Consider the following 25,472-nt stretch of genomic DNA (forward strand, 5'->3'; position numbering starts at 1 on the left):
AAATTACAATAAACAACTTGTATTACTCTGTGTTAATATGAGAAGTTACACATTTAAAAAAAGAAAATGGTCAGTAATATGAAGTCTTAGATTGTTAGCAGTTGATGTACTCCAATTATGTGCTTTTCTTGTCTGATTCTATTAGTGCAGTGCTTAATTACCACCCTTAAATTAATTTTTTTTGGAGTTAGGTATTATATTGGTGTAAATGTCACCACCTTTCTGCATTGCTATTCCTGATATGTGTTTAGGAAATAGACACGGTATCTTTTCCAAAAAGATTTCATGTTCATATAAACTTTATTTTTCAGTTATTATCATTAGAAATGTAGCTATGACTTTTTATAATTTGCTTTAAATTATGGGAAAACTTCTTAGTACTGAGGACCTGGGAACGCTGTCTTGGCTTCCACTGAGCTGGATTGCTCTAAATGTCATCCTGAAAATATGGAGGACAGTTTCTGCTAAATAGGCAATGTGCACTCCATCTCTTCTGCTTCCCTTGCCACTCTTTTTTTCATTATTTGACCTTTTAAGCTTAGAAGCTTTCAAGGTTAACAAAAGCAGCCTACTAGCATGCCAGTTTTAGCAGAATGAAAAACAATTGTTCATGCCACTGTAAGAGAATTGGCTATTCAAGTAATAATCAGAGAAGAAGTTGAAAACTAAAACCTAAGTATTGCAGTTCTAGGTTACACAATCCTTTCTGAGTCTCCAGCTGTACAGACCATGTTTTACTTTCTCCATCGGGAGGGTAGCTCAGAACTATCTGCTCTTAGAACTGTGCCCTGGGCTACGTTTTCTTGGCTGCTGAATATATGTATAGATCCAATTAGCCTGACACGCACAAAAATTTCCCCAGTAAAAGTCTGAGGACCAATAATATACAATATCACAACGTCAGCTTCCTAAAAGAGAACATGAAAAAAGTTCAGAAACCCTCAGAAGTTAAAAGGAAGCACCAGGGAGATCTCTAACTGTATGATCTTATCTGTACTTTTTTTTCTGTGCCCAGATAACACAGTAAAAATACCACTTTTCTAGTGTTGGTCATCTTGGCTATTGCTGCTTTGAACTGTGACAAAGCATGCTGGATTTTTTTTTTTAAATCTTTCTTATTAAGCTGTCCTTCCTTACTCTCTGATTCTTTCCCAATTCTGTTACATATCGAAGAGCTGGAGGTTGACCTTCATAGCTGTCGGAGTGAATCAGACTTTCAAAGACAAAATCAATCTGATCAACCTGACTTGACCCTAAATAAGGTATTTAGGTGATGAGTAAGTCAGAATCAACATATCTTTTCATGTGCATGCTTGTGCAATTATTTTCTTAAAGAAGTTCCTTTTAATAACAACACCACCTTTTCTGGTCTAACTTGGCTGAGCCTTTCCACTTATTTTTTAAGTACTCAGTCAATTCTCCTGTAAAAATAATGGCTTGTCCAGAAACACAGTTTGAGAAGAATCTCTTGGCTGTACTGTACTCTTTTTCTGAATGTGAGTATTCAAGTCTTCAGACTTGGTGGGCAGCATATACAGTGCTGCTGTTTCAATATTTTCAAGATTTGCTCTTATTATTCACAGGTTTTCTGTTAGAGTAACTGATCACAAGATTTCCCAAAAAACATGTAAAGATAATGTATGCTAGTATCTGTTTTCTCAAAAAGACATGTCCTTGCAAAAAAGCTAATTAGCCGGGATTCCTGCTTATAAATGTTGTGACAAGCCAAATTCACTCGCAGGGGCTGGGAAGATACTTGAGAGAAGGATGTTATCCCACTAAGCCCCCAGTGGTCAGACATTCCTGGTTTTAGCTCCATTAAGGAATACCAGTATCTGTATGCAGTTCACTCAACTTAGAAAGTATTGACTCCCATGGAATATAGCCTGCTACATCCTAGAGAAAACTACCAAAGAGGGAAGAATTTGTCCTTTGCTAATGTGTTTTTGGTGGTGTGGTTTTTTTGTTTGTTTGTTTTTACAGTTCCCAATCCAGTAGTCTGAACGTTCTGAAAGGTAAGGATCTTTCCTATCCTCTGTCTAGTTTATGTGGTGCAAGTAATTATCTTTCCTCTCCTTCCTCAGTATTTTATCATTTTATTGTTACGTTACCAGCTTTGGTATTTTCATTGGTGAAACTGTCTGTTCCTTGTCTTGTTGGGTTTTTGCCATTGCAGAAAAGGCAAGATGCTGTCTGGTGGGCATGGAAATTAATTGGAAAGGGATGATCAAGTAAGTTCTGGTAATATTTAAGCTCTGCATATACCAGAACGTGGAAGGAGCTACAATAGAAAAGGCCACAGGAGGCTTGGAAGTTTAGAGTTACCTAAATTAAGACTTTCAAAATAGAATTGTTACAAACTAAGTATGAAATCAACAAGGTCACGGTATTGCTTTAAAAGCATGTTGCAGCATCAGTGCTCTCTTGCTTCTATGAGCAACACATATTTGATGGCTAATGGAGGTGTAAAGTAAGAGAGGAGTAGAGTGTCTTGTGCTATGTCAGTCTAACAAAATCGTATCCTTACCATTGGAGGTGTATCGAGAAATAACTCACTTCTTGAGGCTGGCTGTGAAGTTCACCCAGAGATTTCACCTCATGATTTCACCAGGAGCAGCAGCAGAATGTTTTCCTTGGAAAGAATAGTAAGGTGTTCAACTGAGATGATATTTTCTATGTGCTAATCCAAAAGTGTTTTGGCTGCCACAAGGATCCAGAAACAACTTGAACTGTCTCTTAATTTCTTTGGGTTAAAAATTTTTGGAGGATTTCTCAGGGCTAAAGAGACATATGTTTGTTTTTCTAGTTTTAACAAAATCTGAAACAGCAGCAAAACAGTTTAAATGCTTGTAGACAGTTATCTTTCATTTTCCACAGAAGTTTTCCCTTTTCACCAAGAAAACAGGGCTGTGCAGGACTTAAAGCATGTGATCTGCCCATAATGTTTGTACTTCCAAATTAAGATTCCTCTAAGAGTTTCTACACAAATCTCCTGGTATCATTCTCATCAATGTGACCGAAACATTATGCATAGATAGAGATGCTTTCTGGAATAAATGGGAGAGAAGGAGATTCAGTGCTGCTCTCACCTGTTGAGTCAGTTTGTTCCCAATAACTGTGAGCAACTTCTGTTCTTGAAGGAATGCAAGGAGGAGCTTGTGATTCCATCAGGACCTTTAATCTACAAATGAGTTCTTTAACTAATTGAGTTGTTATATATGTTTATTTAATATCAAAATGGTTCCACATTGTTTCGTCCCAACATGAGCGCTTGCTCTGGATGACTAATGCCCTGGGACCTGAAGTTTATAATGGAAAGGCTGACACACACATGCAATCTTATCTATCATAACACTATGCAAAAGGGAATTATATAATTAAAGCATTTTAATGATCTCTATTACTCAGTGGGAAGTTACACGTCCCAAAGGAACCAGGCCAACTTTGTTATCAAGGTTTATTCAGTCATCTCTGAGGAGCAGTAGGGCACATTTTGCTAAATATAGTCGGGTGTGCTAATATGTGCTGTGTGTGGAGCGTTTCACTGGGACCACTGTGCAACAGCGCTGGAGCACAGCACACCGGGTGGTTAGTACACCTTCTCCCTTTGGCTCAGATTTTCAGAAATGAGTGCCTAAACTTAGACTCCTAAATCCATACGCAGGCATTTATAGAAATAGCCTGACTTTTTAGAAGAGTAATACCAAGATATTCTCTTCTATTAAAATCATAAAATACGAAAAAGAATCTCACAACAACAACAAGAAGAAAGGATGTTTTTATTTCTGGAACTAGTGCTCAAATGTATGGCCAGATTTCTGGGAAAATAAAGGAGGAATCACAACTTTGGGTTACTGCAGCTTAATTAATTATGGGGTGCGAATGCAATTTCTGAAAGGAAGTCACAAAACCTGGGACTGGGGCAGGAGAGACATCAACTGTATGGCTAGGCAGGAAAAGCTGCATACGATGTGTTTCAGAGTTAGACAGGAACCTCTATCACAATCTTTATCTCTCTATTCAGGTCTGAGATCCAAAAGCAAATGAATAGAGACTGGAAAGCACTGCCATCTAAACATCTTTTGATCAACATCAGGCATGTTTGCTGGTCTCATTCTGGTCCCCAGCAAATAGGTATTTACATGAGCAGACTAAAAACCTTAGCAGCAGCAAAGGCAAAATACCAGGGATGAAAAGTGAAAGTGCTCAATCCAGTTGCCTAAACTTGGGTGTCTAGGACCATCTCAGGCTGCATTTGAGGCATCTGCTTGGAGCTGGCAAATATAACAGAGGACCTGCAGGAGACTTGCACACTCATGTTGTAGCAGCTGGGAGCTTAGCAGGATGCATGTGGCATCCGGAACAGCAGCGGAGACTTGCCTCTGCCTCCTAAGTGGTCTAGTACAGTTTGAGATGTGCCAGCGTATATGGATCCTGGGCTGTAGCTGGGAGCTCCACAAGAGATCTCAGATGTTTCAGGGCACTCAAATGGCTCTAGAGCCCAACATGAAAGCAGCTGAGACAAGCCCTGTGGATGCTGGGTGGCCAAATCGCTCAGGCACCGCTGAGTTCATTAACTAGATCTTCATCAGCAATTGCAGAAAGTTAGATGCTGGGCTCACATGCAGGCACCTAAATACATCTTAATCCAAAGCCAAATGCCACCTGAAGTGACCATGCAGGACAGAGCAACGAGTGCAGCTGACATTCTCAAGCAGCAAAGCTGTGATGATGGGGCATGTGTTAAGGACCACAATGCCTGCCTGCCTTTTCGGCTTCTTTGGAGGTTAGAGAAGCAGATTCCGTAGTTTTTATTAGAAAATAAGGTCCCAACAGCTACTCCTAGGAAAAAGAAAGGGATCTCATCTTGCAGCCGCTGCTGTTCTTAACCAGGTAAGAAGATCCTGATGTGGTAAAGCCCCATGTTGTGATGTCCCTTAAGCAGTACATCACCTAAATACATTTCAAATATCAGGCAGAGGGCAAAGGAGCAACAGGTCAGATCTACCGGCTGAACATTTACACTCTAGAAAATGTAATGGCAAAGGGTGGAATGAACCTGGGTGGTGTTTCGGAGTGTAATTTGTGCTTAAAAAAATTTTTGTTTAAAAATCCTAAGCAGATTGATTTTTTTTTTTTTAATAAAACAAGTAAGAGACTGGAGCTAGTAGCAACACATTTCTCCAGAGAAAAATACGTTATAACAGCAATCAGGACAATGCCAAAACCAAGACGAGTTCAATAAACTGGGGTGGCTAAAAACTAACAGAGCAGTGAGGCCAGCTGGAAAGCATCCAAGAGAGCAGAGTAAAGGGCATATGAGAGGAGACATTTTAACAGCTTCGTGTGAAGCCTCTGCATGCTGAAGAGGTGTTGATATGTCAGAGAGACACTGAACTCCAATAGGTGAAAAAGCTGTCAGCAAGGAGTGGGAAGGAGCTTTCAAGTAACCTTTAAAAGTAGAAACAAAAAACAATGGTTTTCTGTTTACACAACAGAGTGCTTCTGATACTGAAGCACAGGGCATCATCTATTTATAATCCAAATAAATCTTATGTTCTGGTATTTGGAACTGTCAGCATTCAACATACTGGGAAGCAGCAGCCACAAGGCTGCATTAAGAAACGCCGATTTAAATCTGCATTGGTTTGCTCCGTCTGTTTTCCCCTTTAGTCACTAGCCAATTACAACTTATGCAAAGGAAACAAATTTCTTTTTCAAATTTAGCTTATGTGGAGTTAAAAAATATCCTGACAGGTGATACCTAGGCAGTGCTTTTTAATGCCTGCGAGCTAAAGATCTTGCCTGACTTTTTTTCTACAAAACCTCAAAATTTCCATATGTCTATCAACAGTTGTGATAGGTGACATGCAAATGAGAGCCCCATAGGTCTCATGGAAGTATATATGACCTGAGCTATCCATCTCCCTGGGCCTAGTGTATTCCCTAGCCCAAGTTTTGCCTCTTATGCTCTTTCTTTTGGAGAGGAAGGAGTTGTGGTGAATGCCACAACCTGCCAGTCTAGGTATCAAAGCACTGAGATTGGGAAGGTGAGGGAAGGGGGGTGCAGAGATGATGATGACCATGGAGTCCAACACCCCTAAAGTTTAGAAATGGTCAAAAAATTACATGACTGTCAAGTGCAGGAATACTGTAACAGAAAAAAGTTTTTTAGCAAGACTGGTGAGGTCTGTACCTCTGGCAGTCACACGCAGGAAGGAATGTCCTAATCCTGGTTCTTTGCTTTCAGGCTAAGAGTTTCCAGAGATGCCAGTTAAGCAAATAATTTTTCATACTAGACTGAGACTATTTTTGTGGAATCAGCCAAAGATACAGGCTTCTCTGGTGCAGGTGTATTTTTTTCCGCCCCTAAATAATTTTTTCTGTCACTTCAGAGTAGACTTCTACTCTGTCAATTCAACTTATTTCTGACTGCTGTGCTCATAGTCCAGCTATGGACAACATGCGACTCACCTGAAACAAGTTATTACCTATTGTCAGCCACTAGGAAACAGCTCCCCAAAGTATGCTGTTAGTACTAAGTATGGTATGGAGGATTTCTCTTTGAAACTCTGGTGTACTTTAAATAACAGGGGATGAACTCAATGAACTCTCAGGATCTTTTCCAGCCTCATTTACTATGGTTCTGTGCATTCGTATCATATTCACTTGTTAGAGTGTTTAAGCTTTTGAACGTTTGTCCTGTTGAACTGGCAGGAAGTTTGGGGCTGACCTTTACATCATCTAAACCTTCTTGGAAAGACGTGTGTCAGGAGAGAGCGCAGCAGCAGCTGAGTATTCCCCCTTGAGAGCTTCCCTCCGACCTGCTCCTCAGTCAGGGGAATTGCAGCATCCCTCCGTACTCAATGCCTTTTGTACCTGTGGGGGAGAGAAGGACAGCATCAGCGGTTGGCCTAATGACGAGGTATTTGGTCCTAAAATTCCCCCACTATCATTATTTATTCCACTGTCTGCAACAATGGGATCAGGTCATTCATTAGCTCACACAATTTGAACTTTCAATACCTTTGAATACCTTGTGCATCCAGGTGCAAGCTTATCTTCTCCATAAGCCTGCCTACTACCTACACAAACCCTGCTGTCACACTATATGTTGATATTTTTTGATACAGAAGTACTAAGAAGAATTAGCAAAATGTTCCTATTCGGAGCTTGGCACTGCACCATTACAGATTTCATTGCTGATTAATACTATAAGCATCTTTGTAAGGAGTAATTACATTGAAATAGTTGAAGGGTTACCAGATGTAGGGGAACCCATGGCTATTAACCTTTCGTCATATATTGAATCCTATTAGATACTCAGAGAATACTCTGTGATAATGTTCTCCAAGTAGCAGCTAGTGGCTTGTGTTTTTTAAAATTGTTTTGATTTTTTTTTTTTTAATTATGTGTTTCCTCAGTGGATCATTGTTCTTTTAGTGGGGACCCCTCAGACACGTGGGGAAGAGGAATGCTTAGACCTGCATCCGCAATCTTTGTGGCTAGTCCGTTGCTGTGACAGGAACGGTCGTATTAAGACATAATGTGATACTGGACAAATATACAGGGTCACTGTCCTCAGTTAATTTATTTTCTTTCCCCCTTTAATCAAGAAAGATTTGTACTGGTTTCGTTGGGGAATGCTTCCTGAATAGGTCAGGATTCTTTTGTGAAATAGTGAACCAGCTTCCTTGAAACAAAGCAAATTAATTTAGGAATGTTTTACTGTAAAGCGCGTTTATGTATATATATGGAAGGGACTATAAGATTGTTGCATCTAATTTTTTCCAATTTTAGTATTAAGGACCTGATATTTTTAAAAAATTACTGCCTACAAATTAACTCACTTTTGTAAGACTCTCAAATTACATTAAAAGGCCAGTTCCTTTCTATTTATACCTCTGCTTTTGAATGATTTATTTACTTTTCCAGTTCTACTTATTTGGAGCCACAATAATTTCTTATTTTCAGAGCATTACATGATAGGAAAAATCAGTTAGAGAAATTAAAGAAATAAATACTTGCTAAGGAAAACATACCTGGTGGGGTAGATAATTATTTCATGGCTGTAATGCTCTCCAGGGACGTTGCTTCCACAGTTGTTCCACTAAATGAGTAGATTTCAGATAGAACCAGCCCTCATTATGAGAGGTCAGACTAGTACTGCTCTCTGAATACCAGCTCTGAAACGAAATTATCCAAATAAATAAACACCAGACTGAGTTCTTCTCATGCCATTGACTGGAAATCTCTCAGAGAAGGCAGGGCCTGGAGGGAGCGGTTTGTTGTATTTTGTCCTTCTGCATTATATGGATGCAGATATAATACTGTGCAATATTAGCTTTATGACTGATTTAATAGGGAATAAAAAAATACACTGGAAAGGCCGTCCTTTGTGTTGTAAGGAACGAATGGGTCTCCTAAATGACTGTACTAAGACAATGTTTAATTTAGATACACTGTAGTGACAGATGCGGTGAAAGACAGATCAGCAAAGTACTTCCCAGGTAGATGTAGGTAAGTCACTGGTAGCAGCACAATTTTGCCTGTATGACAACACTTAATGCTGCATCTATTTATTGTTTAATGTTCCAAGAGCTGGCACTTTTTTTGACTCTTCCTCTGTGCATGGAAGAGTCAAATATATATATACATATGAATAAGGCATTTACCATATTCATATGTAAAGCAGATGCAACTAACTGTCAGGAAGCCACGGAAGCCAAATTTAGTGTGATATCCACATGGAAATGACATTCAAGGTTCACAGTGCTGAAATGCAGAACGTCCTGTTTTATTCTGCCCTGGCAATGCAGCCCGAAAAAACAAAAAAAAGGTGCCAGAAATACAAAGTAGCTTGACTGACTCTAGACCCAAAACCAGTTCAAAATTTCTAAGAAATTCCTGGTTACCTACGATATTGCTACCACATACCTACACCAGAAATGAGCAAACTTATTAAAAGCATAAAAATAAATTCAAATCTTGATTTTTGTATTTAATTTGTCACTGTTTCGATTTATTCAGCTTAGATAGCAAAGAAAATTGCAGAGCTGGAGTGCACGGTCTTAATGTGTTTAACACTTGTCTAAGAAACAAGCAGACAGGAGAGTGTTAGTAAATGTTTATGCATTTCAGAAATGCCTTCAGCATCACATATTATGTACTCAGACTATGAATGTACATAGCAACAGAGCTGATTAAAAACAACCCGTTTAATTACTGTGATATATGGAAGCACACAATCCAAATGCAACTCGTTAGTGTAATTTACATGTAAAAGATCTTAGGAGGAACATGGTTAGGATGGTCAGAACAAAGGGTTAAAGACAAGAATGAAATCCTGCTGCCCTTGGAATCAATGAATTATTTGCTCTTGCCAGCTCTGAGTCTTATTTCACACCAAGAAATTAAGCGAAGCTGGTGTAGCTGAGAGGAACGGGAGATAGTCCCCTCAGCAGCACCTAGGGCTACGGGGGAGACTCTGTGGGAGCCCTGAGAGACCCATTGTTTTCAAAGTCTCCACTCATGTAAATCCAGTTGCAGATTTAATACCAAATTATTTAAATATTTTAAAATAATCATTCCAAGTGATTTAACTTTTAAATAGAATAATACATTTTTTCTTCCATCTTCATTATTTGCCTTCATTGATTTTAACTATTAACATAAAATCTCAGTTATCCTATGATGAAAAAATCCACAAAACAGTGTAAAAAAAATACCATCGAGGTGCACAAGTGATAAAAATACCTCTTTTGCATTATTTTACTTCCTAGGGAAGGATATTTCATTGTTGTCCCTGATGTCTGTTCTTCTGAAACTATTGTTCACACCACATTTATACTGGTGTTCTTGGTGTATTCATTCAGGAAATTAAAAATTTTAAAAAGTATTATTTCTTAGAAATATTGCTTCTACGTATCAGATCTGGATAGGAAGAAATTAAATTTCTAATGCCAAAATGCCAAAAGAGAAAATCCAACCCAACAGCTGAGTATTTGAAAGTTTATCAGCAGAGGAGATGTTGCTTTTGGAAAGTGTATTTTATCAATACCAGACAGCTGAAGCTGTGGTGTGTCCCTGAGAGCAGCTGACTCACTTCCAAAGTGTCTGGAAATGTCAGCGTGTGTCTTCTGGTTATCACTTTCTTTTCAGCATTTGAGTTCTCATGCAGATAACTGGTCTATTACAGAAATGAAGACAACCCGACTCAGCTCAGGAGAGACAAGTCCTCCCGTCAACATGTCCTTGATCTCCCAATCCTGCGGAAAAGTGCCTGGGAGCTGTCCCCTGAGAAACTATTAATCTCCACTATCAGGCACTTCCACCCTGGCTGGAACTTGTCCTGAATGCTCTGAAATTCACATCTGTGCAAAAAGCTAACATGGGGCCAACATACCTGGAGGAGGAGGACTTAGGGGTGCTGGCTAATGAGAAGCTTAACATCAGTCAGCAATATGCACTGGCAGCCCAGAAAGCCAACTGTATCCTGGGCTGCATCCAGAAGGTTGAGGGAGGTGGTTCTGCCCCTCTACTCTGCTCTCGTGAGACCCCACCTGGAATACTGCATTCAGCTCTGGAGTCCCCAACATAAGAAGGACATGGAGCTGTTGGAGCAGGTCCAGAGAAGGGCCACGAAGATGATCCGAGGGCTGGAGCACCTCTCCTATGAAGACAGGCTGAGAGAGTTGGAGTTGTTCAGTCTGGAGAAGAGAAGGCTCTGGGGAGACCTTCTAGCAGCCTTCTAGTACCTAAAGGGAGCCCGCAAGAAAGCTGGAGAGGGACTTTTTACAAGGGCGTGTAGTGATAGGACAAGGGGTAATGGCTTTAAACTGAAAGAGGGGAGATTTCGATTAGATATAAGGAAGAAAATTTTTAAATTGAGGGTGGTGAAACACTGGAACAGGTTGCCCAGAGAAGTTGTGGATGCCCCATCCCTGGAGATATTCCAGGTCAGGGTGGATGAGGCTTTGAGCAACCTGGTGTAGTGGAAGGTGTCCCTGCCTGTGGCAGGAGGGTTGGAACTAGATGATCTTTGAGGTCCCTTCCAACCCAAACCATTCGATGATTCTACGTCCCTGAAACATTACAGACCTCTCCAAAGAGGTGGTCCTAAACTCCGCACTGAGGGTTTGCCCCCGTCTCCCCCTCTCCCCAGCCTTTCTAGTTTTTCGTTCTCCTTCTTGTCCCCTCACGTTGTAAGTCGCTTTCTAACAGCAGTGGCCCCCGGGCGATCCGCGGAACCCCCCCGCGGAACCCCCCGCGGAACCCCCCCGCGGAACCTCCTGCGGAACGCTCCGCGGGCGGGCGGCCGCCTCTGCCGCGCTCCGCGCCCGCCGCCGGGGGGCGCCCTCGCACCGCGAACGGCCCCGGTCCGGCGCCTCGCGGGGCGGGCGGCGGGGGCGCGGCGCTGAGGGACGGAGACGAACGGGGCCGCGGCTGTGAGACCCCGGCAGCTGTGCTCCCTCCTTTGTTTGTCCCCGCTCCCCGCCGATCTCTGTTCCCTTTCCGCCTCCCGAGTTTGCGGACCCGCTCCGCGGGAACGGTGACATCCCATATTTTAGCCCGAGGAGGTTCCGGAGGAGCCTCTTCCGAGAGCGTCACCGGGGCTGCCGTTCCCCGCGGGTGCGGGAGCAGACCTCGCTGGGGCGCGGAGCCGGCGGCAGCCCCGGGATGCCCTGCCTAGCCCCGGCCGAAGGTTACTTGCTCCCCTCGGTCCCTGGGCAGGGAAAGGGCCGTGCGTCCCGCTATGTCACTCTCTGGCATGGCGCGCTTGGACACCCCGGGAGCAAGCGACGGAAGACCTTCGCGGAGCCTCTCGCCCAGCGGGCTGCCCGGTTTTGGAAGGTGCAGTTCTTTCGAAGGCACCCGGTTTCCGAGAGGGGCCACGGGCGCTGGTTTGCCGGCCGGGTTTGAGGGGGGAGGCGGTGGGGGCTGTGCGCCCCGTCCCCTCTGCCCGCGGAGCCCCGCTGCAGGCAGCACACGGCACCGGCGGCGCTTTGTGCTCGAAGCAAAACACCTATGTGGCGAGGGTGGTGGTTTAATGTATGTAGGCTACACAGGGTGGATGCCAGACACACCTGAATCGTGTTAAAATGTCTATATTTTCTTTGCCCGCGAGGCTCCCGGCTGTGGCACCGGGGCTGCCTGCACTTCTCTGCCAGGCTGTCCCGGGGACTAGCCCCAGCCCCGGGAGGGCGAACGAGCCCTCAGCGCGGGGGGGGTGGGGGGGAGACACACGACAGGGACCGCATGGACACCCCTACGCGGGGACATCCTCCTCTCCACCGTCCCTCGAAGCCATGCCCGAGGACTCAGTTTTTCCACTGCCCTCCCGTGTCCCCTCCGTTTGGGGCGCCGAGGGGAGGGAGGAAGAGAGGGAGGGGGCGGCGGGCCGGGCCCCTGCCCTCGGGCGCGCTGCCGCGGCGGCCGCCCGCCTCATGCCGCAGGAATGCGCGGAGGTATGCGCCAGTTTCCAGAAGTGGATCCCCTTCCTTGCTGGAGCAGAGCAGCGCATATATCACCCGGTGGCAGCAGTCCACCTTCCCTGCAGTTTCGTAACCGCTTACGAGGGTAAACTGAGAGTTGGGAACAGCCCTCTATTAAGTAGCAGATTGAGAAGAGGCTCTTCCCACTTGGAGAAGGCAAGTCTTCCCAGACGGACCCCTCGCATCGGGAGCTACAGTAATCGAGGCGCCTCCTCTGCTCTCAGCTATTGCCGCTGCTTCTGCTCCTCTTCGCCGCCGCTGCTACTTGCTGCTGCCTCCACCAGGTGCCCCCGGAGCTTCATCCTTTCTCCTCCTCCCTTTACCCAGGTCCGACGGCTGCGGCTGCTGCTGCTGCTGCAGGCACCGCCGGAGTCACCGCCGGAGGAGCTGCCCCGCCACCGACCCCCGGCACCCTGCAGCCGCCCCTGAAGGTCTGTGCCCCCGCAGGAGCGGGGATCCCCTGCCCTCCCCTCGACCGACCCCCGTTGCCTGCCCGTACGCACGACGCGCCCAGCCCCTCCTGATGCCCTTTAGGCTGAGATGAGCAGCGCCGGGCTGGAGGCTGGCGCAGGACGAGGGAAACAGCGGGTGTGTGCGTGTGTCTCCGTGCGTGCGCGCCGGGCATGTCGGAGCCGGCTCCCAGGCGTGGGGCACGAAGGGTGGAGGAGCGGCGGGGAGCGGAGCGCCCCGAGGGGCTGCTCCTGCCAGGCCCCGGGGAACGCAGGGGGGAGCCGGCCCGGCGGGCTGCCGGCGCCGGGCGCTGCCGGTGCCCGGGCAGAAATGCAGGGGGCGGCGGCGGTGTCCCGGCCGCGGTGGTTTTCTCCGGCCGGAGGCTCGAGGCGGAGGCCGGTGCCAGCGCCAGGCGCGCCTGCAGGCACGGTACCGCCGTGGCTTTGGCAGGAGCTCTCGCTTCCTTCCGTGTGTGTGCAGCTGCCGGTGATGCTTTCTCCAGTTTCCAGGTTTTTTATGCCTTTGATAAGTAGTGTGGTGTTGTTTTTTTTTTTTTTTTTCATTTAGGTTATCTTTTTGTTCTTGAAAGCGGTAAATGTCATGCACTGCGCGGTTTAGAAATGCTTTGGCTGAGGTTTTGTAGGCTGAATTAGTGTGAGACTGGACTGGCACTGGTGAAAGCTTTTTGGTTTTTTTTTTGGTTTTTTTTTTTTGTTTGTTTAAAAGTGGTCTCTAAAGATCAGTGAGAAAACCTTTAGTCCTGACACAAAGTCTGCATGTGTCCCTGCTGAGCCAGCGAGAGGACCTTTCCTTCACTACCTCCAGGCTTTCCTTTACACACCTAAGTTTGCAAGAAGGAACCGAAGTTCCTAGGTGGGCAAATGAATGCTTTGGCTGAGACGTTTTATTTCATGGAATGAAAATGTCTATCAGGAATGGTAGACCTGCAGCAGTAGTGACCTCCTAGATGCCTTTGTGAGATGATTAATTTCTGTTGCTCTTCAAAGGATCAAAAGATGGCACTCCAAGCCCACACAAGATTTCCAGGAGAACAGTCCGTTTATGTTGAGCTTAAGCAATCCTTAAACTCCCTGCAGAATGCGGTAGATGTGTTTAGGGACAGCCGTTTCCCACGCCGAGCAGTGATATGATCTTGGAGCTTTCAGGACGATTTAATGCTACTCTTGGTCTTTCTTGTGTTAGTGTCGGGGAGTTGTTATGGTCAATATTACTCTTCTGTTTACCCGCCAGAGGTATCATTGGACTGAAACCATTGCTTAGTTTTTCTTCGAGCTCTTGGTATTTTTATGTGCAGTAAAGGCATTTGGCTGAGGCAAGTATATACAGCTGTCTGACAGACGCCTGTTAAGTCCAGTGTCAGTAACTGGGAAATTCCCGGATCCCCATAGCCTCTACCCACTAAATGTGCCTTGTTGGTTATTTCTCTAGATGGCAGAAGAATATTTTCCCCTTCAGCTGTTTCTGTAGACTAATGATTTACATATTTTTCTTTTGTTTTGCTCTTGGCACCTTCCCAATAAAATCTGTTGCTTAGTTGATTTTAGAATTCTCTTTCCTCCAGCCTAATTATGATGTATGATACATTTATGACTTTATTCAAATGAGTTACCCCTCCCCTACTTCCTGAGCTAGAAAAACCCAAACTTTAGAAATGCTTATGCACATATGCGATGAGGACTGCTCATATTAGCCTTTACTTAGACAAGGAAATAATTTGGAAGTTTTGCTGGAGTAATTTGGAGTAATTTGACGTGACTATATAGTTATGAAGGTATAGCTGCTTGCAATTTGGAACCATTAACTTGGGCTAATCCCATCTATTTTGCTAGACAACCTGCAATGATTGTGAGACTCTTTCTCCTGCCCGCTTTTTATAGTGTATTTTAAATCTATTTTCTCTCAGGACGTGTAAATGAATTATCAGATGTTGAAACATCATGGCTAGACAGACGTGTCAAGTTTCAGTTGTATGTTACACACACTTCTGTATAATCTATTTCAGACCCTCAAGAAATGAAGAATAGCACATTTGTAGGCAGAACTCCTCAAAAAAAGTTTTATTACAGTTTCCAAACTGCCTTGAGACCACTAAAACACAGCTAACTAAGTGCTTCAACAGTTATGAAAAAGGAGCTGAATAAAATTCCCAGCTGAAAGAGACATTTAGCTGATCCAAGGCAGGAATGACCTCTGAATTAGCTATCATCACACTCGGCGATGAAGTCATGGAGCTCCCTCCTGGCTCCCGCCAGTGCGGAGGCACGGATCTTCACCGCGCTTTCCCTGATCAAATTAACCCCAACTAAGTTAAAGCCTTGTGTGCTTCCTGTGATTGGAAAGGGTTCAGCAACAAAAGGCACATTATTGCGAGACGAGACTCTCCAGTTAGTCATGCAGATCTGTCATCGTCTTGGACGGCTTTCAAGTCTAGAGGTTTCAACCTGGTCCCCTTGGGTGGAGGCTGGGGATAAGGGAACAAAGCGAAATCCACGGTTCGTCTTTTTTATGTTTCATGAATACACCCACGCAATCCTCTAATCCACGCGTATCATTTCCTTCTCCTTTCTCCCTTTCCCCCCCTCCCCATCATTGCAGATTCATTCATGTTGTTGTGATCTGAAAGGGCAGATATGAAGACAGCGCTGTGCTCGGCAGTTGCTGCTCTGTGTGCAGCCGCCCTCCTCTCTTCCATCGAGGCTGAAGGTAACCTTCCCCTCCCTGCCCCCTTGCCCCGGTGCCCCGCTGACCAGCAAACCTCCCGACCAGCCTTGAGCTGCCAGCTCTCTCCCTCTTCTTTTTTGAGTGTAACTACTTCGCCTTCTCTCTTTCTCTCCCTCAGAGAAACGCCTCTCCTTCCTTGCCCAGCTTCTTCTGTGCTCTGTTTCTCCCGGCTAGTCAGCCGGACCGTAGCTCCCTCTCTCTGTCTCTCTGGTGTGCTGTCCACACCGGCACACAAACAGGACGCGGGCCGCCCGGGCGCAGTGCCCCGAGGAGCCTGGTGCCACTGCTGCCGGTGGTGGGCAGCCTGGCATGGCCAGCGCCTGCGGTGCTGCCCCGCTGACGGACCGTGACCGCTTGGGCTCTGTGCCGTAGAGCCTCGTTTGGTTGTGTTGAGAGACAAAACGAAAAACCCACCACTCAACAACCTGCAGCTTTGAAATAAATGCTCCAACAGAGCCTGGCTCCCTGCGCCTGTGTGTTTTGTCCGGCCAGACCCCTCGCCTCCTCCCCGGCAGCCTGCCGGTGTGCTGGCCTCCCCGGCTCGGCTCGGCGACCCCTGGCCGAGCCCCGGGGCGGCCAGACCCTCCCTTGGGGATGCTTCGACCTCTGCGGTGAGTCTGACCTGGGGGACACTCCCTGGGGAGGTGCCTCCACCTCCATGACATACATCCTGGGCGCTGCTGAAGGGTGGCCGGGGCATCACGGCTCTGGCATGAATGTGGTGCCATCACACCCAAAGAGGTCTTCTTCTCTTCATTGTTGCCCCAGCCCAGTCTCGCTGGAGGTTGAGGTCCCTGTCAGCCTATGACAGTGTCCTGCCTCCAGCTGCGGGGATGGAGACCTGGGGAGACCCATCATGGCCACCACAGTGCAGCTCAGAGTGGCCCTGGTGCAGTTGCCTCCTTGGCAGATTAACAGCAAGTGTGGGGGCAACATCCCCCCCACCCTCTGCACAAGCTGCATGGCTTTGGTCGCAGTAACAGTATTTTTGCCAGGAGTGCCTGCCAGGGGAATTAGAGACACTGGATGTCCTGTGCTGAAATGACTTCATCTGACCTCCAGGACTTGACTCAGTCGCAGAGTGAGCGGAACCGCTGGGTGCGAACTCCCTTGGATTTACTGGAAGAAAACAGAAGCCAGCATCTGATAATACATTTTTTTCCCCCTTCTCTTTCTGTATTGAACTGAAACAAATTCTCTGATCGTGGCCTGCTGCAAGTTCCTGTGTCTGGACCTGGTCGCCTTGGCTGATGGCTACCAATAGCACAGTGTGTCAGAAACATCTCCCCAGCAGTGGTGCATGCTTGCTTGGGGCACGCAGATGTAAAGTACACTGGCTTTCTGGAAAAAGGTGACATTTCTGCCACCAGTACAGCATCTGGTCACCCTAGGAGAGAATCGGCCCGCTGCCTTCCTCTTGCGCTGCGTTGTTGTTGGCTGAGGAACCGAAAAAGGTCATTTGAAGTCATTTCGGAGTTGTACTTGAAATGTAGGACCACTGTGCCAGAGAAAGCAGAGAAAGTGTACAGTTTTGATGGAGGAGGGAAGTTGATGTGTTTGTGCATTCCTCCCCATCTTTGGAGGGAGCTCACTCAGAGCTGGAGTAATGTTTCTGTTGTCCTGCACCACTGATTACATTTATGGAGTAGTTTGGTTTTAGAAATACAAGTTAAAGTGTTTTATTTAGCTGTAGTGTGGACTAAACCAGTCATAGTTCACACACTGTTAATGAAAGCTACAAAAATGTATTTGGAGAAGCACACAATTATTTTATAACAGTGAAATTAGATGCATTACCAGATAGGCTGGCTAAGCTTGTTTAGATCTCATGTGGAAGGATGCGCCATTGCTAAGCAAAAGAGTGGACAAAGCCTAATCTTGTGAGTTACAGAGTGCTCCTGGACAGGACTTAACGTTACTCTGTGTTTGGAAATGTGTATTAAATGAAATATCAAGTTGAGAGTGATCAGGTTTCTAAGAAAAACTTCTTCTAGCTCCCGAGTTTTGAAGTAAGAGCAGAAAAGTGTCTTGAGTAGGAAGTGCAGTGAGAAATAGAGGTGCTGATAATGCAATGAGAAATAGTGTTGCTGAAAATGGAAGTTCAAAGCTAGGAGAACCTTAGGACTTGCTCTGGTGGGAACTGCTTTCATAGAGCTTTTTGCAATGTGTTTTTTGTTTTTACTATACTGATCATCCTTCTACACGGTTTTAATTTTGTGCTTGGATTTTGCATCATCTTATAAATTGCATGTTGAATCTTAATTACTTCAGTTTTGGTATCATTACAACTTAAATCCTGTCTGCTGAACTGACTTTCTCCTGTGGACATTTGTCCTTTAGTCTATTTTTTCCAACTTTCAGATTATGTCGTGTCAAAGCTCTTCCCCCACCAGTCAGTCCTGTCTCTGTCTTTTTGCTTGTTTGTTTGTTTTGTTTGTTCTTTTGGCTCTCCCTGTGGTGTTCACAAGAGATGCAGCTTGATTTTCTTTCCCCGAGGTGTAGTTAGACACTTGGTGGGGTGAAAAAGTGAGAGGAGGATAACGGAGAGAGCCTTTTGATGTAGTAAATATTGTTGATATGAGAGGGGAAATGGAGTGAAAACAGAGGGAAGGAAAAGCTTGGTTCTATTTTTCTGCCTTCCTTCAGCTTTCATTTTTCAGTCTCCCCTGGGAGTAGATCTGGTGTTTATCTGATACTGCTGTTCGTAGAGTCCTAAATCTTCCAGGATGGAACTGGTTCTTCATCAGCATCCCAGCTGCTCTGCAAGTCCTTTGTGAAAGCTGTGCTCTGTTGCTGTTGGCAAGGCAGTGAGCTGCAGTAACGGTGTTAGAGCTGTTCTACAGAGATACAGCAAAGAACGTCTGGTTGGACGTTCACTGTAGCAATAGAGGGGGTAAAACTAACATATAGTCTAAATGCATTCATGGCATTTCACTGGGGAAGCTGGTTGCTTACTCTGGACAAGGAAGCAAATCTGTTTTCATGCTCAGCGTTTTTGCTCTTTTGCAGTGAAATTCTTCTCGTTTTATTTTGCAATCCTTCTGACATCTCTCTTCTCAGCTTAATCTTCTTGTGTGTAATGCTATATTTTATACTCCGTTTCAGTTGTTTCTTGCCTTTTTAGTCCAGCAATACGGCAGTGCATTCCCTGTGTGTCCTTCTGTCAAGATTTCTTTCTGTCAGAGTATTTTTTCCATCTGTGATCACAAGGAGCCAGGAGGTCCTTTCGCTAGATAAGAATTTTTTTCATTGTTTTAGTCATAGTTAAGCCAAGTAGATTATTATGTGAATAACTTGTTAGTTATAATCTCAAGGTAGTGCTATGATGATGTCATGGCTTGTGTGATGTGTTGTGTTTCTTAATACAGAGGAATTTTCAAAGGCATAGGAAAGGAGTGAGGAAATCATTGGTTCTGTGTGAACTCTCTGAACATGTGGAGGTGCTGACTTTTCAATGTTTCAGGAACTGATTCATACCTAGAAAAGTCTGTTTTCTAGGCTGGACGTAGGGAAGGAGGGCATCACTGAGCTAAGCATGGGGCCTTTGTGTAGTGCAGAAAAAGGTTTGTCTGATGAAAAATCTGTCTCCAGGACATGCAACACAGTAAATGAGAAATAATTGCAGCACAGCAGTTACAAAGGATTAGAAAGTTTCTCATGTAACAAAGCTTGTGTTGAGTACATTAATTTTCATTGACCGAATGGTTCAGAGGTGATCCGGGATAGCTGAAACTTTCAAAGTTACCCACCTGTTCAGCTTTGGAACTGGTTGATAGGGCCATTATTTTATTACCTTTTGACGTCTGATTTCTGTCTTTGAGAAACTAGCCATTGATTTCCAAGTTCTTAAAGAGAGCACCATGAAGATTGATGTGTGAAACTGAAATTTGTATATATATGAAGGTGACTATAACTCCCTGTTTTTCCTACTGCTAATTAGAAGCAAAGTGTGTGTATATATACGCACGCACACACACACACATATATATATACGTACAACCACACATAAGATTTGATAACTATGCATGCAGTGTGTGTGTGTACCTATGCAATTGTATTTAGTTACATACATCTTTATATGTGTAGGTATCTATATTTAAATAACTTTTTCTCAAAATACACTTATGAGCTATATATCTTGTATTTTGAAGAAATTTCATATACATGTATAAAATAAAAAAAAGCAAACATACAGGTGGCAATGTTTCTGTGTTGTGATTGGCAATGAATATCTAACAGGGTTGAGAAGCTGCTCTTTACTACATCGTTAGGCTACGGCTCCTTCTTTCTCCCATTTGCATTGGCAACAATGACTTCAAAGGAGCTTGACTGGAATAGTGATCTAATTAGTTGTATCAAATCCATGCCATATATGAAGAAAATAGTAGACAAGGAGTTTTGGCCTCTTCCTGCCTTAGCAGGGCTTATCTCAGCGAGATCAAGGCTGGACTTATTCTTCACCTTCCATGGCCTGTATGTCATTTCAGCATGGGCTAATGTGTTATTTTGCGTGCTATTTATTGTGAGTCTTTTCCAGTGATGGAATTGCAGATTTTTTTTCACAAAAGGGATTATGGATGGCAGCTGCTTCCAAGTTATATCACTTTTAAGTCTGGTTCTAGATTTAAATTATTTAAGTAATCTTCTGATTATATCTTACTTCTGTTTTGTTAAGATATTCATTGGTATCCTCTAGCAGTCACATTGTGTTATCTGTAAAAAGCTGTAGACTTTTGTATATTAGGTTTGTATTACCTGTTAAGTAATACAAGATAGTGTAAGACATACGTAGTATGGGAACAATGCCTTGCTTTGTATTTTTTGTTTCAGAAAATACACCGTTACTATACATGTATATAACACAAGGAGTGGCAATGAATTAAGTATATTATGTCTGATTTTTCTTTTCTTTTGTGGTACATAAGATAGAATATCTGATTGAGGAAGTTATCATATCATAGTTCTAAGAGTGGTGGACATTAACTGTGTAAACATTATTGTCATGCAGCAAGTTTTTTTTTTACTGGTCTGGAAACGTGTAGGAGAGCTGTACATCTCTGTGCATCAACAGTGGAATCACTGCATTAAGGCAATACCATAATGCCATCACGTGTTCTGATCATGATCCTGTACCTTGACAAGTCAGTTTGGCATGGATTTTGATGGATGCAGGATCAGACTGATCAGCAGTGTCACTACACAGTAAGTGTATGTGCAACTTTGCTTACACAAGTGATCCGACATCAAGACTACTTGCTTGAGTAAAGCTGTGCTCACATGTAAGCCTTTGTAGAGCGGAGTTTAAGGTTTGTCTCTGTAATGGGACAAACTCCCACCACAATCAGGGGCATTTTGCTCCTAGAATTCTGATCTGATTCCATATTAAAGCTGTGTTATTTTTTCAGTGGTGAATTCCCTTCTGGAAGAAGAATTTTAATAAGGTGGAGTAATGGTTACCCTGTTTGATTATCACAATAAGTTTTTTGTCATCTAAGCTTTTTGCTGTACTTCAGGTCAACTTCCTGCTCTTTGTTATGTGATCATGGTTTGGTCTACACCCGGCAGCTGGTTTCACATGGGTGAAATTTGACCTTTGTGAAGGTCCATGGGTGTTTTGGAGGTTCTGTTTGAGTATCACAAGCTCACAGGCCACTCAGAAGATATTTTGATGACATTGGATCCAAACTGGCTGTTTTTTTCACTCAGTCGAGGTTCCTTTTTGGATTTTAATGGGAGCAATGAACACTGGGGTTAGGTGTCAGGAATAACTTGATTATGATAAAGGGAGAGAGGTATTGGAGTAATTTCTGTGAGAAGCTGGCAGTCTTGCCAACAGTGGAGGTCTTTAAGAATGATCTGAGCAAACATGTCAGGAATGACATGGGGTAGCTGATCATGCCTTGGCCATGGGATGGACAAGGGGACTTTCTGAGGTCCCCTGCAATGCCATTGTTCTAAAAGGCTGTGAACACCTGGATGAACGGATATGTCACTTATATATCGATGTGTTCTTGTTACCTGCCAAGATCTACATCTGAATTTTCATAAAATGGATTAAAATCCTTTGAAATGTTAAAGACTTTTCCTCACAGTCAGTTTTTTCAGTTTATCTGGAATCCGGTCATTTGGATATCAACAGTTGGGCTGCTGCTGTCCTTCAGCAGTTAAAGCCTAAAGTCTCTGCTGCAACATGCCAATTTACTTGCAAGGTTGGTGGCGCTATTTTTTCCATGTACTGAATTTTTTTTTTAAAAGCATGCTCAGGTCAGTTGTCTCTGCCTTTGCATTAAATTTGTCCTGAGCCATTGCTACTGAAACAATATTTTATAATGATATTCTTATCATTAAATGTATTTTACTATTAACACGTGTTGCATGATTTTGATACTAAGTAACTACCCTGCTGTCTCTAGCATTGTGATACTCATAAACTGAATGATGAATAAACTGTGCATGCAGGTTAATGGTCTAATCTCACTGCCTGTGTATGGACAATAGGAAAAATAACATTTACTTCAGTACTAGCGTATCTATTGTATCAGTATTACAAAGCCATATTATCCTATGGTTGGAAATGACAGTAAATTAGAAGGTAAAAAATGCCTACACAATTGGTTGAACTCAATATTATTTATTGCAGTTGGACAGTGTCTTTTCGTAAGTATACATTCTAGCATTTATTTCTTTATCTGCTCTTTAAATTATGTCCAAAATCGAAACAAAATCTGACATACGATGGAGATCTTCCATGAAACAGAGAAGATCGGTGTATTAAAAATGCCTGCAAAACGGTCTCACAAGTAGTTAAGGAAAGTATGGCTGAATCTAATCTTACTTTGTAGACTTATTTAAACAATAATATATAATATACCTACCATGCACTGACAGTGAGTCAGTAAAATACTGCATGAATAAGCATGACAATTTTACAAAGAGAATATCATTATAAAATATTTATGAAACCTCTTTGTGTAATGAACCTTGTACATGGAGGCTTTTGTCCATCGTGGGAAGCTAAAAAAATAATAATCAACATTTCATTTACATATGCATGATGCTGCAAAATAGCGTATGTAAACTATTTCTTTCTGTACTGTTCAGTTACTTCTGTCATCAGCTCCTACAAGTTTTATTTGCAGTCATTTATTCAGATCACTGGTGCCTTCTTTGCTGTTTCCTATAAACTCTGTAAAATAAATGTCCATAAATATACATTGATGTTGTCTTTTCATAATTAACCGTTGTATTGTTTGGAACCATACTGGCATTTTATGTTAAAATGCCACTACTAGTATGGGTACACCTGCTGCAAAGGGAACATGAAAACAATAGTTTACACCTTTGAAATTGTACAGCAATCTGGTGTAAACAGGTAGAACCTTATTTTTGTGAACTTTCGCATCAGCCTAAATATTTCAGCAAATTGCAACCATTACTGGCCCTATTGATTATCCCCTTAGTTCCTGAATCCTTTGCAGCCGTCTGCAAAGTATGTCACTTTAGTGACTTCTAGGAACAAAGGGTGGAGCTCTCCATATTTTGAAATAAAATGATACATCAGTGTATCCTTATTACTGATATACATTTTACATGTATATTTGTATCTGGACCCTAACAGAAATTGTTTTATTGAACATTAAATGACCAATCTTTTCCTGTATTCTTTAAAATATTTTTTTTCTCTGCCAAGTTTCTAGATTCAGTGAAATTGATAAGAAATATGACTATGCAGAGACTACATTAAAAAGCTGATCAATGTCTAATTAAGAAGAGTACTGTGTTCTCAATGTCCTAAATGATCTCATGATATTGTAAGCAGGTTGTGAGTTGGCATGCTTGTACGGATTGCACCCAGCATGTAAAAAAATTTCCCTTAATTGTTATGTGAAACGTTTGCATATGTGGTGATTATCTGTGAACTCGTTGTACCTGTATCAAAATGTGTTTTCTATTGTGCTTGATTTTGCTGGCCATTCTTGAATGTCTTGGCAACTCAAGAAACATATGTTCTGTGCTGTCCTCTGTAATGCGTATACTCTTTGATGTTTTGTCATATTTTGTCAGCTTTTATTTTACTCTTTTTCCAACAACATATCTTTATATTTGTTGGAAACAAATTTATGCAAAGACAATTTTAGTAAGCTTTGCTCAACATTATTTTATTTATTCGTTTGCCAAAGCTTGTTCAAACTTTTAAACATCCACCTGGTATAAATCTTTTGCAGTTAATCCACCGTCAGACTTGAATTTTACAATTATAGATGAACGTAATGTTCAAATGACATGGAAAAGGCCACCAGATGCAATAGTGGGTTACAGGATAACTGTGGTTCCAACAAATGGTGAGTTCTGTAAAATTTTCATATGTTATTAAATTTTTTGAAAGCTTGGGTTTATTTTGGCTTATGTCTAACTTAGGTGTGAGAGTAGCTATTAACATCTTTCTGAAGTTTGTGATCAAGCCTGGGTAGCAGCAAAGGGCATACAGGAAGGAGCAGTGATTGTTCCAAGTTAGAGGCTTTCTTATCATAATGCTTACCCTTTGGGGGACTGTGAGTACTAAGTTTTGGATGCTATTCCTTTGCAAGGAGCAAAAAGAAGGTAGAATCATCACTCTGCTCCTCTTCTATGCATTTATCTTAGAGAATTGTATTGTACTTCATTCAAGTACTTCTCCCAGGTGAAATATTCATGTGTCAGTTAACGATGCAACGATGTCATATGACTTCTCGATAATGGCTGTGTAAGACATCCATTCTATTTCACTTTGAGAAATAATCAGTGTAAAAGTGATATTGAATCTGAACTGAACCATGATTTGTTAGATGATAGTACATTTTGTATGTGTGTTTTAAGTTTCAAATTTCCTGGAATTCATTAAATACTTTGGTAATTTTGTTAACTATTGAAAACAGATTAGTTTGAAGTTTCATGTTTCAAAATTCATACTTCAGGAAAAAAGAAAGTGTATCATTCTAAAATTATAATTGAATTTCAGATAGACTCTTCTCTGTTGCTTTTTTTTTTTTTTTTTGTGATCAACTTGTCCTTGATATGACTGGATTCAAAGGCTGCATTAACTTTTTTACATATTTGTTGCAGATGGGCCTACTAAAGAATTTACTCTTTCACCTAGCACTACCCAAACTGTCTTATCAGATCTCATACCTGATGTAGAGTATGTTGTATCAATAGCTTCATATGATGAAAGGGAGGAGAGTCTACCTGTTTTTGGCCAACTGACAAGTAAGTACCTGTAATAAAATTAGAAAATTGAGTAAGATAACTGAGTGGTCATTCACAAAACCTGGCTTTGTTCCAGTTGCTCAGCAAAATTGCCACATTCCTAAACTCTGATCCGACATAGCTGTCTGAACAGCCTTTTTCCGTCAAGCACCATTCCTAGTAGAAGCAGGGATAATTTGCAAAAGATAAGAGGAGACTAACATGGATGTATTACATCAGACAACCCCTATAGAATTTTTTTCAGGAGGCCACTGGTTCTTTTGAGCTAAACCTACTTCTTATAAACTGCAGCTACTGAAGTCAAGGGAAAGACTCTTACTGAACTCAGTAACAAAAGAGTCTGACTGAACTACCTTCATAAAACAATAAAATATGGCAGAATATATCTATATGCATAATAAAATACGGAATTTATTTAAAAATATTTTATTAATAATTAAATAAAGCATAAAATAAATCAAATTAAATAAAAACATCAAGCACAGCAGACTATCTTCTATGACGCATTTTGTCACATGTCTTAGGCTTCCCAACCAACCA

The 25,472-nt window shown here is 42.8% G+C and overlaps 1 protein-coding gene across 1 annotated transcript in view; it reads left to right on the forward strand.

The window, feature by feature from the left end:
• The first annotated feature begins 15,595 nt into the window (after positions 1-15,595).
• The window catches only part of COL12A1 (collagen type XII alpha 1 chain), a 99,403-nt gene continuing 89,526 nt past the window's right edge, over positions 15,596-25,472 (forward strand). Inside the window, exons 1-3 of the mRNA XM_086608271.1 lie at positions 15,596-15,668; positions 23,912-24,028; positions 24,789-24,932. Coding sequence (XP_086464397.1) covers positions 15,596-15,668; positions 23,912-24,028; positions 24,789-24,932 — 334 coding nt within the window. The remainder of the gene's footprint in view (positions 15,669-23,911; positions 24,029-24,788; positions 24,933-25,472) is intronic.

Source organism: Tauraco erythrolophus, chromosome 2 (genome assembly GCF_009769465.1).
Source record: "Tauraco erythrolophus isolate bTauEry1 chromosome 2, bTauEry1.pri, whole genome shotgun sequence".
NCBI lineage: Eukaryota > Metazoa > Chordata > Aves > Musophagiformes > Musophagidae > Tauraco > Tauraco erythrolophus.